We start from the raw sequence: 15,510 nt of genomic DNA on the forward strand, positions 1-15,510 counted from the left end.
CACAGCAGAACGCTGTGGAAGAGGCTGTTTTGAGTGTCTCCACAGCACAGGAATCCAACGGGGAGGAAAAAACCCAGAGATCCCTCACGAGGAGGGGCTGCAGACACAGATCACGGGAATCTGAGGGGGAAAGACCCACCCTGGCCCGGGGAGAGAGCTGGAGCTCAGAGCTGGGGGTCCATGAGCAGCTTCAGGATGGGGAGAATTCCACAAGTGCTCAGAATGTGGGAAGAGCTTCTCCCTGAGATCCTCCCTGATCCGCCACATAAGAATCCACACAGGGGAATGTCCCTACGAGTGTGATAAATGCAGGAAGAGGTTTCATATGAGTTCCTGTCTCGTCAGGCATCAGCGGAGTCGCACAGATGAGAGGCCCTTCTGCTTCCCCCATTGTGCAAAGGGCTTCAGGAACAACTGCGGTCTCGTCAACCACCTGCGCATGCACAGCGGGGAGAGGCCCTACGAGTGTCCTGAGTTTGGGAAGAGCTTCATCCAGAACTGCACCCTGACTGCCCACCTGAGGATCCACATGGGGGAACGACCCTACAAGTGTGCAGAGTGTGGGAAGAGCTTCAGGACGGGCTCTGAACCGACCATCCACCAGAGAAACCACACTGGGGAATGGCCTTTTGAGTGTGGGGAATGTGTGAACAGCTACCAGAGGAGAAGCCACCTGACCTGCCACATGCAAGTCCACAGGGCTGGAAGGGCCCTACAAATGTGGGCAGTGTGGGAAGACCTTGAGGTTGAGGTCTGAACTCATTGTCCACCAGCAAAGCCACACTGGGGAGAGGTCCTTTGAATGTGGGCAGTGTGGGAAGAGCTTCATGTCAAAGTCCCACCTGATTGGCCACCAGAGGATCCACACTTGGGAGAGGCCCTATGAGTGTTCTGAGTGTGGCAAGAGCTTCTCGCAGAGGTCTACCCTTACCAGACACCAACGGAGCCACCACTAAGGGCAGTCCTGCAAGTGCAGGAAGAGCTTCATGCCCATGACACCCTTTGTCCTCTGATATTGTGTCCTTCCCCCACTTTGAGATGTTCCTCCCTGTTTTGGATCCTTTCCCTGTCATTTGGGTCCTCCCCCTGTTTTGGGTCACTTTTCCCCTATTTGGGGTCCTTTTCCCCCTTTTTGGGTCCTTTCCCTCTCTTTTATCCTTCCCTCCCCCAGTTTTGAGCATCCTCCCCTTTGACTTGGTGAAGTTTTGGGTGCATCCCGCCCTCCAACCCTTTCCCCACCCCTAAACCCCCTTCACCCCCCACCCCCATCCACCCAGGCATGTCCCCAGCTGTGTTCCTAACTGTCCCCCCATGCCACATGGACTCAGTGCTCGCTATCCTGGATGCCCTTGAGTCCCCAGCCCAGGACTGTGGATCTCCTTTTCCAGGAATTCCAGAGCTGGCCTGGCTTCCAGGGGACACCAGTGGGACTGGGGCTCAGTTTGGGTGGCCTGGTGGGGTTGCTGGGACGGGGTTTGGGGTCATCTTGGCACTGACTGAGGGTCTTGTCCACTCTGCAGTGAGGAGTGGCCCTGGCCGGAGAGTATGGGATGGATGGGGGCAGGAGAGGTTGGACCCTGGTCCAGATGGACATGGGACAATGGATCCCAGCTGGACACTGGTCTGGACAGCCCCTGGCCCTGCAGCCCCCCAGCCTGGCCAGCCCCCACCCCAGATGACCACCAGCCTGGCCATACCCTGGCGCACTGTCCCACCAGCCCATCCTAGTAGCCCCCAACCCAAAATCCCCCAAAATAAACCCAATTCCAGAACATCAGCTCTGCATGGTCCCTGCAGAGCAAGAGGGAAACTGAGGCAAGGTCTGGAGAGGTGACTTTGTGGTGACAACAGGGGATTTGGAGCCCACCCTGGAGACCCCAAAATGAGCACCCATCCCCAAAATTGTCACCACAGCATCCCAGTCCCCGCAGCTGTCACATAATGGGGACTCCAGGAGACTGTGACCCTACGGTCCCTTTGAGAGGTGACCCACAGTGTCCCCTCAGTGTCACTGGTGTGTCCCCAGTGTGAGCAGTGGCATCACCTCCTGGGGCATAGGTGAAGGAGGAGGCAGAGCTGGGGGGTGCAGAGTTGCACAGCATCCTTGGGGGGTGGAAGTGGTGAGGGAGACCCCAAAAATGTTGTTGTCCCTTCTCCCCCACCATTGAATGTGGGCCACCCCGTTTTGGGGCACTGGTGACAAATTGGCGGGTGGCAGTGAGAAAAAGCACAGGTGCCACCTCAGGGATGGCACAGAGAAGGGTGCTGCAGTGCCACCAAGCCCTCCACGCTGAGAGAGTCACAAAGGGGGGGTCGGCAGGGGGGAGGGGAAGCATGGCAGGGGTGCCACGGAAATGCCCCCGGTTCGCCTGTACCCGGGATGTGGGGGTGGCAGAGCTCTGGTCACCCTGTCTCCCTGGCAGCCTGTCACCGTGACCGTGTTCACAGGGGTCTTAGGATGAGGGAAGAGACAAGGATCTGACTCCATGTTTCAGAAGGCTTGATTTATTATTTTATTATATATATTATATTAAAACTATACTAAAAGAATAGAAGAAAGGATTTCATCAGAAGGCTAGCTAACAATAGATTAGCAAAGAATGATAACCAACGCTTGTGGCTCGAACTCTCTGTCTGAGCCAGCTCACTGTGATTGGCCATTAATTAGAAACAACCAACATGGGCTAATCAAAGATCCACCTGTCACATTCCACAGCAGCAGATAACCATTGTTTACATTTTGTTCCTGAGGCCTCTTAGCTTCTCAGGAGGAAAAATCCTAAGGAAGGGATTTTTCATAAAAGATGTCTGTGACATATCACCCTTTTTATTTTAGTTAAATTAAAAAGAAAAGTGTTTGTAATTTCGTATGCTGTACCCATGCAGAGGAAAGAACACACACTTGATGGGTTATCTGTTGCCAATGAAAAACCTCAATCAAGTGCTGATGTGGAAGGATCAGGGAAATTCTTGACTTGTAGTACATAAAATTCTATCATATCACTAAAACAATCTTACAATATAAGAAAATGCAAAAACAATGCAAAGAAATTCATTGCTTCAACTCCAAACAGCTGAGTTTCAGCAGAAAGTCCATGGACTGAAGATATTCCTCTTTGACATTTCTGAAAGTCTCTTTTGGTCCTGAAATAGGCTTGCAGAATCCTGAAATAACAAATTGCTAAAGAAAAATAATCAATGATTTTCAAAAATCCATTGACATTTATAAAACAATTTTGAGAAAATTTCTTGAATGCCTTGGCCACACCCCTTTATTGAACTACTTGTAATTTTTGGCTCTTCAATGCTTTTTAGCTGCTACTTGCTCTTTCAACTCTTTTTTTTTTTTTTTTTTTTTTTAAACCGGAAAAAGCAGCAGCAGCAGAGAGGAGCCTGAGAGGTGCTGAGGGGGCCCTGGCCCACGTGGAAGGATCAGGAACCCCAGACCTGTACCAAAGAACAGTGGTCCAGGTCCTGACGGGGGAAGCAAAGCCCCCAAACCCAACAGCCGGCCAGGCAGAGGCCCTGGCCCAGGGAACCGAACCAAACAGCCCAGGCCCGGCCCACCTGGTGGGCTCTATGTTGTCACAGCCTGGCACCACACTGCCACTGCAATGGCAGAACAAGTGACCAAACACTTCCATCCCCCAAAATCACCGATGCGTACTGGCAATGGGGGAACAGAAGCTGTCCCAAGAATCTCCATCTCGGGTCTGGGAATGTTTGTTCCCCACAGCAAACAAGCGATGATGGCTTTCTGCCATTCCCTCTGCTTCTGCAATGCAAATGCAACAGGTGTTCCTCCCATCTGCCTCCCAGTACCACCCCCACCCCATCTGGGCTGGGGACCAAAGGCAGAACTTTCAGGACCCACCTCCCCCTTGCCGCTGGGGGGCGTGAGGGATGGCAGGGAGATTCGCACACCCCAAGGGGAAACAACCGACCAAACACCCCCAACCTGCCAAGAACACTGAGCTTTAAAGAAGGCAGCCGGGCTGCACCCGCACTCAGCTGTTGAGCCATGCCTCCTCCATGGAAGGAGAGGCTGGCCGCTGAAGCCGCTGTCGCAAGGGCAAACGGCCCGGGACGGTCTGAGCTTGAACAATCCACCAGTTCCAGGGCAGCCTCTGATGCAGACACAGAGGATGGAGTCCCTGAAGGTGGCAGAACTGCCGGGGCGGCCAGTGGGGACAGCAAGGCCAGAGAGAGTGCAGTCACAGCAGATGGCGTGGGGAGGAGTGGCGGTGGCAGCACCGAGTCGCTGGTCTCAACTGCAACCTCCGGCATTGGTACTGCGGGCGAAGGCGGGGCCACCGCGAGCAGAGCTGCGGGGACGCACACGGCATCGGCTCTTGGCGTATCCCCAAGCAGCGCAGCCTCGGACACACGCTGGCGGCGACCGCCATTGTCACTGAGTGCGTCACCTAGAAACACACTTTTAGCCACAGGAGGTGGCGGAAGCTGCGCCTGATCGCTGTTGTCTAGCAACACCGGTGCAGTGGCATGAAGCGGCGGAAGCGGCGCTGGATCACTGTTGCCTAGAAACACCAGTGTAGCTGCGGGAAGAGACAGAAGCAGCGCTGGATGGCTGTTGCCCAGCAACACTGGTGCAGCAGCGGGAAGCAGTGGGAAGCAGTGTTTCTGAGCTTGCAGGCGCAGGCGGGGCTGCCGCGCCCACAGGCTTTACTGGAGCGACGGCCGCAGGAGGGGCTGCATGGGGAAGTGCCCGCACCCGCGGGGAGGGTTGGGGCAGACCCGCAAACTCAGGAGGTGGGACCTCGAGCACGGATGCCGCCCCCAGGTCTGAGCGGGGCAGGGTCCAAGAGGCTGGCCGGGGTGGTGCCTGCAGAGCTTCCAGGGGCGGCTCAGCCCACTCAAACCCCCTCTGAGAGCAACAGGGGTGGGGGCAAAAGCGGCTCAGTCTGAGCATGCTCCGAAAACACAGGGAAAAAATCTTCTTCAGCTACAGGCAAGACTTCACCCCCCTGCTATGAGCCAGGGGGGCTGGAAAGCAGCAGATCGGCTTCCCCCAAAGGACCTTCTCCCATGGGAATTGGGGGAAATGGGGCTTGCCTCCTGCAGTTGGTAATCCAGGGAAAGGCTGGCTCTGTTTCAAAACCGGGAAGACTGCCCTGAACACTGGATAAATGCGGCGGTACCCGAATCCACGGTTCAAAACGGCTTGGAAAATTGATTCCATGCATTCCCATACAAACATATCAAGGGCATAGAGCGCATTCGTGAAAAACCCAAAGAACTTTGCCCATCAAAAAAACTCATAGAAATGCCTCTCCAACAGGAGAATTCCATCCTCTTCATCCCATTTTTGCCAGAGGGGAATAAGTTTCCCCTCTGAGGGGGAAAAACGAACATCTGCCTCTGTGGGAGAGGTCCCCCACATGTGCAGCCACAATCTGTGAATGAATGGCAGCATCATCAGGAAGGGAAAAGCTAACAGTACCTTGTGACAGTGTCCAGCATGCTCTGGCCAACTTCTTGGTCCTTCTAGGCTTTCCGAACATCTTCCCGGAGGCTTTTCAAAAAGGTTCTTTTTGTGGTCAGCCTTGCTGTGAACTCTGTCAAATCAGGATCCTCAGTTCTTCATCTCCTGGCTAGAATCCACTTCTGTGGTCACTTGTGAGGTGACCATCAATACCACATACCAGGGGTTTACCCAAATGTAGCAATGCTCCTCTGGTGGTCTCACCATTTGATGAATTTCTTCCTCATTCACTCAAGGGTTACCATCTGTGACAGTGGTCAAAGGGGTTTTCAGGTGAAGGGAGAGATGAGAATGTTAACTCCCTGTTCAGAAGGCTTGATTTATTATTTTATGATATGTATATTACATTATAACTATACTAAAAAGAAATAGAAGGAAAGGTTTCCTCAGAAGCTAGCTAAGCTAAGAATTGAAAATACTGAATAACAAAGGCAGCTGGCTCAGACAGAGAGGGAGAGCCAGCTCTGCCGTGACTGGTCAATAAATCCAAACATCTACAGGGGACCAATAACAGATCCACCTGTTGTATTCCACAGCAGCAGATAACCATTGTTTGCATTCTGTTTCTGAGGCCTCAGCTCCTCAAAAGGGAAAAAATCCTAAAGAAAAATATTTCAAAAAAACATGTCTGTGACAACTGGGAAAATCCTAGGTGGTTCATCCACCCATAGATGAGGTCTCCAAATTTGCCCCGAAAGTGGGTCCAGCTTTTATAGGCCAAAAAGAGCGAGTCCGAGTGAGTCGATGATATTTTTAGCCCAGATAGCTGTGCAGCTGATGGCACACTTCACAATCAGCAGGGGACACAGCTAGGCCAAAGCCCAGACCTCTGCTGGGAGCCTTTATCCTCAAATACCCTTCAAACAAGCCTTCATTCAAGTCAGTTGGGAAAGTTTCTACAAATGATACATTTCTGGCATATAACTACACAGGGTTATGTGAAAGATTCTAAAGCAGCCACTCTGGAGTCAAAGAGGCAGCACTAAGAGTCCTTGTCATCTATTTGTAGCTAAATCGCACTTTTCGCGATTTGAAGGAGTTTGGAATGAGCTAGATAGCGGACCTCTGAATCTTTTAGATGATGCCATTGTTTTTTCTTCTACATAGGCAGGAAGGGTGAGTTGGGCTCACATCTCCACTGCATAGCTCACAGGGTCGCAAGATTGTAGTTACAAGAGCTTTGAAGGATTTCTTGGCCAAGAAGACACGACCAACAAGGATATTTATGTTTTGGACCCAATCTTCAAAATTTTGTCTGATGGACTCATGCTCTCGGGGTCTCTAGCTAGTCAGAGTGACCCCGAGATAAATTAGAAAGTCTCTATTCCCAGCCCGGTGGTCGAAGAGGGAGTCAGAGCTCTTCATTTTTCGGTCTCAAGGTTGTTTATTGTATCTTAACCATAAAATCCTTTCTCCTGACCTGCCGGTGTCCGCTCAGCAAGACAGTCTAAGGCACTCTGCCTCCCCTGGGGCAGTGTTATCTTTTTGTACTAAAAACTACCTGTACAATATTTACAATTACTTTTCAATACCTATCATCTACGTTAGACAGTGAGCTTCTACTCTAAACCAATCTAAAAGTGCCTATATCACAGCCGAAGATGGAGGCCAAGAAGAAGAAGGACAAAGGCTGGGCATGCCCAGATTCCTCCATCTTGCCCCCTGAAGCCCCATTCTAAAAACCCTCAAAATCTATTTTTCCACTCAGGGATAAATTTGCTATCATTCTACTTCAACTTTTGTGGCTTGTCATTCTTCATACAAGGTTGATAATTGTTTTCTCCAAGGGCTAAATCAAAGGTACAGGGGTCTTGGGCTCTGTGCCAAGGTCTCTGAGCCCTCTGACAGGGTCTCGAGTCTTGCAGGGCAGCCAGAAGAATTTCCTGGGTTCTCACATCCTGCTACAGTGTAAGCCTCCTTAGCCAATCATGCTATGACACACAAACCTACAGCACTGCATCCTAAACTTCTTGTTTACTATTGTAACTACTTTGATTTTTTCCTAGATCTTGAACTCTAAAACTCTAAACTTTCCTCCACTTAAACTTTCCTCCCCGTGTCGCTGCTATAAACTAGAAATGTGCATTCTCGCTTCTAGCACTTAAGTTTGGGAGCCCTTTCCAAGGTCTCAGATGAAATCCTGTGTTTAATTCTAAGCATTGCTGACAAGACCAAAGGTCTGAGATTCCCCTGCATTTGGGTTTCCAACAACACTGATGCTGTTAGTTTCAGAGGGCCCAGGATCCGTCTTGCAAGTCAACTCTGTCAGGATCAAGGCAGCTGCCGGGCGGCTGCTTGTGGCCTTTGACAGCCCATTGCTCAGGGCTTGCCAGCGCCCCAGCCCCTCAGGGGCTGCCCCAGCCCGACCAAGCTGCCTGGCAGCAGCACCACAGCCCCACAGCAGCTCCAGAGCAGCCCAATCCAGAGGCGCCTGGGAGCCCTCTGCAAGGCAGCCAGCAGCACCCGGGCAGGAGGACACGGATGGCCCTTCCTGCCCGGCACAGGGCTTGTGGCCATCTCCAGGCACCGCTCTCACAGGGATCCCTGCAGCTCCGGCCCCTGCCCAGCCGCTCTGCCGTCAACACAAAGGCTTCAGCAGAACCACCACAGGCCAAGGGGCTTCTGGCCATTTTCCCTGCAGCACTGCACACCTGGGCAGCTGGCTGAGTGCAAGCACCCTTTTCCCCCTCCTCCACTATGCCCTGAGGACCCTGGAGCACAAAAGAAAGATCCTGGGAGTCTGTGTATTTTAACATAGTCTATATTTACATGGTAAAAGAAAAACAAACAAGTAAAGGAAAATTCTTGAAGAAAAAGAAAATTCCACCTGACTCAGGTGGCCCCAGTGAAAAATGCTTCTGGGCTCAGCTTTCCACAGAGCTGTGGCAGAGCAGGCAGCTGAGCCGTGACAGACGAGGCCCTGTCTTCCATGCCCTGCACAGGTGATTTTGGAGCCACTGGAACCTGGAGATGGGAGCCCGCTCTCCTGACCTGAGGATGCACAGTGTTTGAATTGCCAGGCTTCCGACGGCAAGGCTGATGTCATTCATCTTGTCTTCCTGGGCTGCGAGAGAGAGGAACAGAGGTGTCCTGGGTACAAAAGTCCTTAAAGGTACAAAACTTATTATTCAACATAAACAGAATGAGACGATTGGGGATAAAAGCATCATATAGTCAACCCAGGAACAGAGGCACAGTCAGAAGCTGGAGCTGCAGGGAGCCGAGGAAGAGCCCCCTGCAAGGGCCATCCCAGCTGTCTCTTGCCATGGCCAGGAGGGAGCAGGGAGCATGGGGATCAGTCCGAATGTTGGAGAATTTTGCTCAGACATGGCTTATAGAGTTTTGTTCAGACATGCCATAATCATATACAGATGATGGAAAAGTAAAAGGCAGCTGTAAGCAGCAATTCTCAAGCCTGTTTCTGTAAACAACAAAGTTCCCAGGCACATTTCTGTAAACAGCAGAGTTCTCAGGCTGTTTTTTAATAACAAGTAAATATTCTGTCCTTGGCTGGTATGGGAAAGCAAAAGTGACAAACATGGAGGCCTTGAGAACCGTTCATAACAGGATGAGAAAACAAGTCTTGGTCTCAATAACAAACCACAGGTATTGAAAACAAAAGGAGGGGTTGATGTGTAATCGGTAACCAATGATGAGCTCGGGTTTTACAATATGTATGAACTTAATTAACACGGTTATAAAATGTGCATGGTGGATCAATAAATCGGAGTTCAATGCTGATGAAAGGATGGGTCGTCTCCCTTCGCTTCTACAAATGGTGACACCCGGACGTGATATGGCAACGCACCACGGAGGAGCGAAGACACGGGTCAGGTCTGAGCAGCCGGGACAGCAGTAAACGCAACAAAAGAAAAAGGGATAAAAAGAAGCTGAGACGTGTCATGCCTCGGGTGTCATACCGGCGAGCCCGACTGATACGTGCTGCACGGACCTTGAAGAGGCTGCAATCAGCGCTGACGATTTTAGGTATGGAAAGGCAAGCAGCATATGACTTATTTACTGCCTTTTTACAAAAAAGGCAGGTTAAGGGGATAGATTTGCAGAAGGATTTACCAGGGCTTTTATCTTATGGCTATGATAAGGGGGTTTTCCTTAAACCCCATACGGTTCACGAGTTAACGGAATGGCGTAAATTCGGTGATTTATTATGGGAGGCTACTTTAGAGGGTGATAAAACTGCCAAGAAGTTAGGTAAATTATGGTGGGTTGTTCGCAATGAATTACTGCATTTTCAGGCCCAGAAAGAGGCTGCCCAGCAGGCTAAGACCGCTCATGGGTGTAATAAAGGATACGATCCAGACAGGGGATTACCATTAGCCCTTGCAATGAGGACGGTTTTATTACCTGCTTCGCCGCCCTCTTCAGCAAGCCAGGCTACACAGAGCGCTTCTGAGACTCCCGCACCCCCTGAACAACAGCAGCCATGGCCGAGACCCCCCAATCAGCTCCCGAAAATCAATCAGCCGATCCCTGGGGTGGAAAACGACCTGTGGGGGCTATTGCAAGGAACTGAGGTTGGCCTGGGCTGCGCTAGCCAAAGACGCTATGAATAAGGGGGAGGGGGAGCTTATCAGCGCTGTTACCCAGCTTGCTTGTCCTGTTGTATTCACTGCGCAGGAGGGAGGGAGCATGCAGGCTACTAGTACAGACCTTGATTTGAAATTGCTGTCTCAACTGAGGTCTACTGTTAGCCAGTTTGGAGTGAAAAGTGAGCCAGCCAAACAGATGTTAGATTATATTTTTGATGTCAATCTTCTCCTTCTGGAGAATGATTGTCATGAGATAACTAAATTGATCTTATCTCAGCCCCAGCAATTGTTATTTAATGTTCATTGGCAAGGGCTTGTAAATGAATGCGTAGCACAATTAGGGCTAGGATTACAAGAACAAGCAGGGACCTCTCAGAATCAGGTATTAGCTGCTCTTGCACCTTTTCAATCGTCAGCTGCATTGGCACCAGCAAATAGAGGAGGCCGCATGAAATGTTACTGATGTGGAGGCATGGGTCACAGGCGCCGGGAATGCCAGGCTGCAGGACTCTGGTGCCGGAGATGCTGTTCGGACACTCATAATACGGGCGCTTGCAGATGGAAATCGGGAAACTTCCCCAGGAGTACGAACCACAGTGACCAGGCACCAACAGAAGTCGTCGCTGCAGCATCAGCACCCTCTCCTGTCTCCAACCCAACACCACAGGGAGCAGCCGTGGGGGGAGCGGAGCCGCTGCAGGGGGAGTGACCCGTGCCGCCCCGGGGGCAGCACTGGGTGCGGCGCACGCTGCCGGCGAGTCTCGCGAAACAAGGAGCCCAGCACGGGGGGGGTCACCCGCTCCGACACAAGTGGCGCGGGACCAGAGCGCTTTTCCAGCGCTGGCATTTCTCTCTCCGCCCCGCAGCCAGCAAAAAGCTTCAGTTTTAGACCTGAAAGCCGTAATAAATGTGACTCTTGTCAACAAAAAGAAAAGATCCCTACTGCTATTAAGAAACCAGTGATAATAAACAAGCGACACCAAGGAGCATTACTATCCAGATGTTCCTTGCCTAAGTTAAAAAGACCTTTTGTCCTTCCTGGCAGAGACTGTGAAACAGAAATCAGCATACTGAATGCATGAGTCAAATTTCGGCCGATTTGGCTTAGCATCCGTTATGCTGTCAGAATCACCTGCATTAACATGGCTCGGTCGGTGGAACATCAAACTCTGAAATTGTATTTTGAAAAATTTAAAAATGTTAAAGATGTGTTGAAGTGATTGTATGGGTGAGATGTAGTGAGTGTGCTTTTTATGTTCTTTGAACTTTGCTTGGATGTGATAGATGTAAAAGCAAGCACTGAATTCAAAGGAATTTTTGCGCAGGTATACCTTGAACAAACTTCTTATGTTTAAGTGCATTCAAGTATAAAAATGTTGCAGCAAACACGTGAAGAAAGTTATTTTAGCTTAGTATTTTAGAATCAGGCCTGTAAGTAAGTTATAGTAAATGCTATATTTTATTTCTATAGTAAGTTTTATCCGTTGCTAAGTACTTTAAGTTAAATTATCTATTAAGTGCTGTTAAATGTTAAATACTGTAAAGGTTAAGTTTTGTTAAGTTTATGTTCTGTTAGGTTTAAGTGCTGTTCAGTTTAATTTCTGTTAAGTTTAAGTAAAGTTAGATTCTGTTAAGTTTAAATTATATTAGCTTTAAGTTATGTAGAATTTAAAGTCAGTTAAGTTCTGTTAAAGTTAAATTTAAGTGATTTTACATGTAAGTTCTGTTGATTTGAAAATCTGTTAAGTTTAAGTTCTATTAAGGTTAAGTTTTGTTGAAGTTAAAGTCTGTTAAACTTAGGTTCTGCTAAGTTAAGTTCTGTTGAGTTTAATTTCTGTTAAGTTCAGGTGATGTTGAGTTCTGTTAAGTTTAAATATTTTAAGTGCTTTAAGTTTAAGTGCATACCCCTTTTCCACCACTCCAAATTAACAAAGGACTGAGAATCGCTCAGCTGGTGCCACGTGAGCCAAATGACTAAGGGATTACAGACTGTAAAAGGACAAGAGAGGGGGGAAATGGTTTTGAATCCACCGGAGGACTTACCTTACTGACTTTGAACATTTCTGAGAAACCCAAGAAAAGGGTGGAAATGGAATTTCAAAGACAGAAAGGATCATTTTCAGGCTTGTTGGACACTGGGGTCGATTCCAGCATTCTTAGCCCTAGCTGTTCGCCTCCTCTCCGGGTTCGCATGAATGACAACAACTAACAGCCTTCTTTTCTTAGTCCAATTACCACCTACCATGCAATGCCTGATAAGGCAGGACATTATGGCTCAGCTGGGGGTGGTTTTAACCCTTTGGGGTAAAAACCATTGCTCGGACCGTGGCTGGGGAACCTTATAGAGATACTAAGTGTGCTTATAATGCTTTTACTTATTTTGCCTTGTATTTTTTGATTGTATTCAAGATATGGTTAGTGGAATAATAGAAAAACCCTAGCAGACTAACCTCTTTGTGCATAAAAAAAAAAAAGGGGGAATTTGTTGGAGAATTTTGCTCAGACATGGCTTATAGAGTTTTGTTCAGACATGCCATAATCATATACAGCTGATGGAAAAGTAAAAGGCAGCTGTAAGCAGCAATTCTCAAGCCTGTTTCTGTAAACAACAAAGTTCTCAGGCACATTTCTGTAAACAGCAGAGTTCTCAGGCTGTTTTTTAATAACAAGTAAATATTCTGTCCTTGGCTGGTATGGGAAAGCAAAAGTGACAAACATGGAGGCCTTGAGAACCGTTCATAACAGGATGAGAAAACAAGTCTTGGTCTCAATAACAAACCACAGGTATTGAAAACAAAAGGAGGGGTTGATGTGTAATCGGTAACCAATGATGAGCTCGGGTTTTACAATATGTATGAACTTAATTAACACGGTTATAAAATGTGCATGGTGGATCAATAAATCGGAGTTCAATGCTGATGAAAGGATGGGTCGTCTCCCTTCGCTTCTACACCCGAAGCTGCTGGCCACAAATGACCCACATGGTCCTGAAATCTCAGTGTGCTCTGCCCACTGGAGCAGAGCCCTCCGCAGCCGGGGCAGGGCTTGCAGCTCCCTCTGGCAGTCCCTGTTGTCAGCCCGCTGCTCTCACTCACTCACCGCTGCAGATCAGCTGCAGCTCTTGCTGCTCCCCCATCAGGTGCCGCCCGGCCATGCCTGTGAACACAGAGCCTGTCACGGCCCCAGCGGCCCAGCTCCCTGCCAGCGGCGCTGCCGGCGCTGTGGCCACATGGGCTGCTGGCCTGGCAGGGCTCAGCCCGGCCCTTGCCGCACGCTTCCGCCCCAGGGCACGGCTGCCAGAGGGCGGCAGCAGCAATGCCCAGGCCAGGCGGGGCTCTACAGCGCCGGGCCCGGCTGGCGCTGCCGGGGCAGTAGGTGCTGGGGCCTGTGGGAATTCTTAAAATCAGAGGGTTTTTGGAATTCTAAAAAAGGCAGGCCTCAGATTGAGCAGAAATTCAATTAGAGTTAAGCAGTAGCCTTAAATTTGTCAGGAGAAAGTTTTTATAAGAAGTAGAAAAGTAATGACAAATAGAACAATGATCTGTGTATTAATGCTTGGCTAGCATACCTCCCTAAGCTACAGAAAAGTATATCTAGTGAGATATTGGGAAGTTCTAAGCTTAATAATAGAGCCCTGAGGATTGTATTTTCATGTTTACAAGCAGGTATTATATTCAAAATAAGCGAGCATTGTTTGACTGAAGGTACATGTGCTTACAGTGGTTGGATAGAAGTACTGTCAATATGCTTTTGCTTTGTGTGATTGGTCAAAAACTTAAACTAAGTTGTAACATGAAGTTCTTTGTCTGCTGCCAGGGATGTGAGCTGCTGGCATCTTCCCATTGTCATAACCATGTAATGAGATTGATGCTGGAGATAAAACAGTTTGAGATGCGTTCCCCAGCAGTCCCGTCCCGTTGGTGATTTGTGCAGGGACCCCAAAGCAGCAATAGGGCCGAGCTGCAGCAGGGCGGGTCAGGGTGGGGCAGGGTGGGGCCGTGTTGGGTGCAGCAGTGTAAGGCAGAGCACAGCAATATAGGGCAAGGCTGGGTTGGGTGGAGCAGAACAGGGCAGAAGACATTACGATTGGACACGGCTGGGCAGACAGAGGTTGGGTAGGGTGGGGAAGGGTGGGGCAGGGGGAGTGGGGTGGGGCGGGCAGAGAGCTCAGGCTCGTGAGTCAACCATGATGAAACCATGAACCTGATGGCCGCCTCTCGCATGGACTCCTGTGGGCTATCCTGGCACAGCAGGGCCCAGCACAGGTGCTCGGCTGCTCTGCTCCTGCCCTCTGCCAGCTGGAGAGTGCCACGAGGGTGCAGCTGGTGCAGGCTCACCCCTTGAGCGGGCTCTCCCTGTGGCCAGCACTGGCCTCCCCTGGCCACACAGCCCTGTGAGGCAGTCAGCAGCCACTGGGGCCAGGCTCTGGAGGGGGCAGAGGGCTGGGTGCTGCCCAAGAAAAAATAAAGGAAAAATTCTGATCTCTGAGACAAATGGCAGTATTGGAGATACTTTTTGCAAGGGATGGACAAAATAATGACCCTGACAAGGTCAGGTGCACAGTGCAAATTTGGTGGAGCCGTGCACAGCAGGGGCCATGTGTATACTCCAGCTTCATGGGAACAATGCATTTTGTGGATAACCAAGAGACAGTGAGTTCTGTAGCAAGCAAACTCAGGAATGATGAGACCACCATCCATGACCTGACGCACACTCATGTCTCTGCTGTGGTCGAGTCTCAAGGATGAACAGGAAAAATCCAGAGAGAAGATGAGGAAGGAGATGAGCAAAGATACATCCCATGTGGCACCAGTGCAAACTAGAGGCCCCAGTGTCAGAGCCCAACATCCTCTAGCAAGGGAGAGGGAGTATGCCCCTATGAGTGGACCTGTGGTTCTTCCTGTATTAACATGGGCAAGACATGAGAGGGTGGAATGGAAAACTCATCTCTGTCCTAGCAGCATGGGTATGCGAGCTAAAGGAGGAAACTACTAAGAGAGGGACTTAAACCCAAATGAATGCAGCCCCAGATCCCCATGACCGAGCTGCCAGGTATAGCAGAAGGGAGGATGATATGTCAGATCCCCTTGAAGGAACATCTGGAATATATGCCCAGGGAGGGAACAGTAGCTAGGACTAGAGAGGCCCTGCATCTAACCAGGTAGAGGGCAGGGAAAATTGTGTTTTTTGGGCTGTGTGGATCCCTGGCACACCAGAGCCATAGATATGCAAGGCTTTTGTCAATTCTGGTGCACAGTGTACTCTAATCCATCCAGGACATGTGGGTGCAGAACCCGTTTCCATTGCCAGTATGACGGGGGGATTGCAGCAGGTGATCCTGTTCAAAGCCAAGGTGAGCCTGACTGGGAAGGAGAGGCAGAAATTCCTATTGTGACCAGCCCAGAGGCCCCCTGTATTCTGGGCATAGACTTCCTCTGGAAGGGCAATTAGAAAGAC

General features: G+C 49.9%; 1 protein-coding gene across 1 annotated transcript in view; it reads left to right on the forward strand.

The window, feature by feature from the left end:
* The window catches only part of LOC132084891 (zinc finger protein 11-like), a 479,917-nt gene that overhangs the window by 4,017 nt on the left and 460,390 nt on the right, over positions 1-15,510 (forward strand). Inside the window, 2 exon segments of the mRNA XM_059490170.1 lie at positions 189-703; positions 705-945. Of these exon segments, the coding sequence (XP_059346153.1) occupies positions 189-703; positions 705-945 (756 nt within the window).

Source organism: Ammospiza nelsoni, chromosome 28 (genome assembly GCF_027579445.1).
Source record: "Ammospiza nelsoni isolate bAmmNel1 chromosome 28, bAmmNel1.pri, whole genome shotgun sequence".
Taxonomy (NCBI): Eukaryota; Metazoa; Chordata; class Aves; order Passeriformes; family Passerellidae; genus Ammospiza; species Ammospiza nelsoni.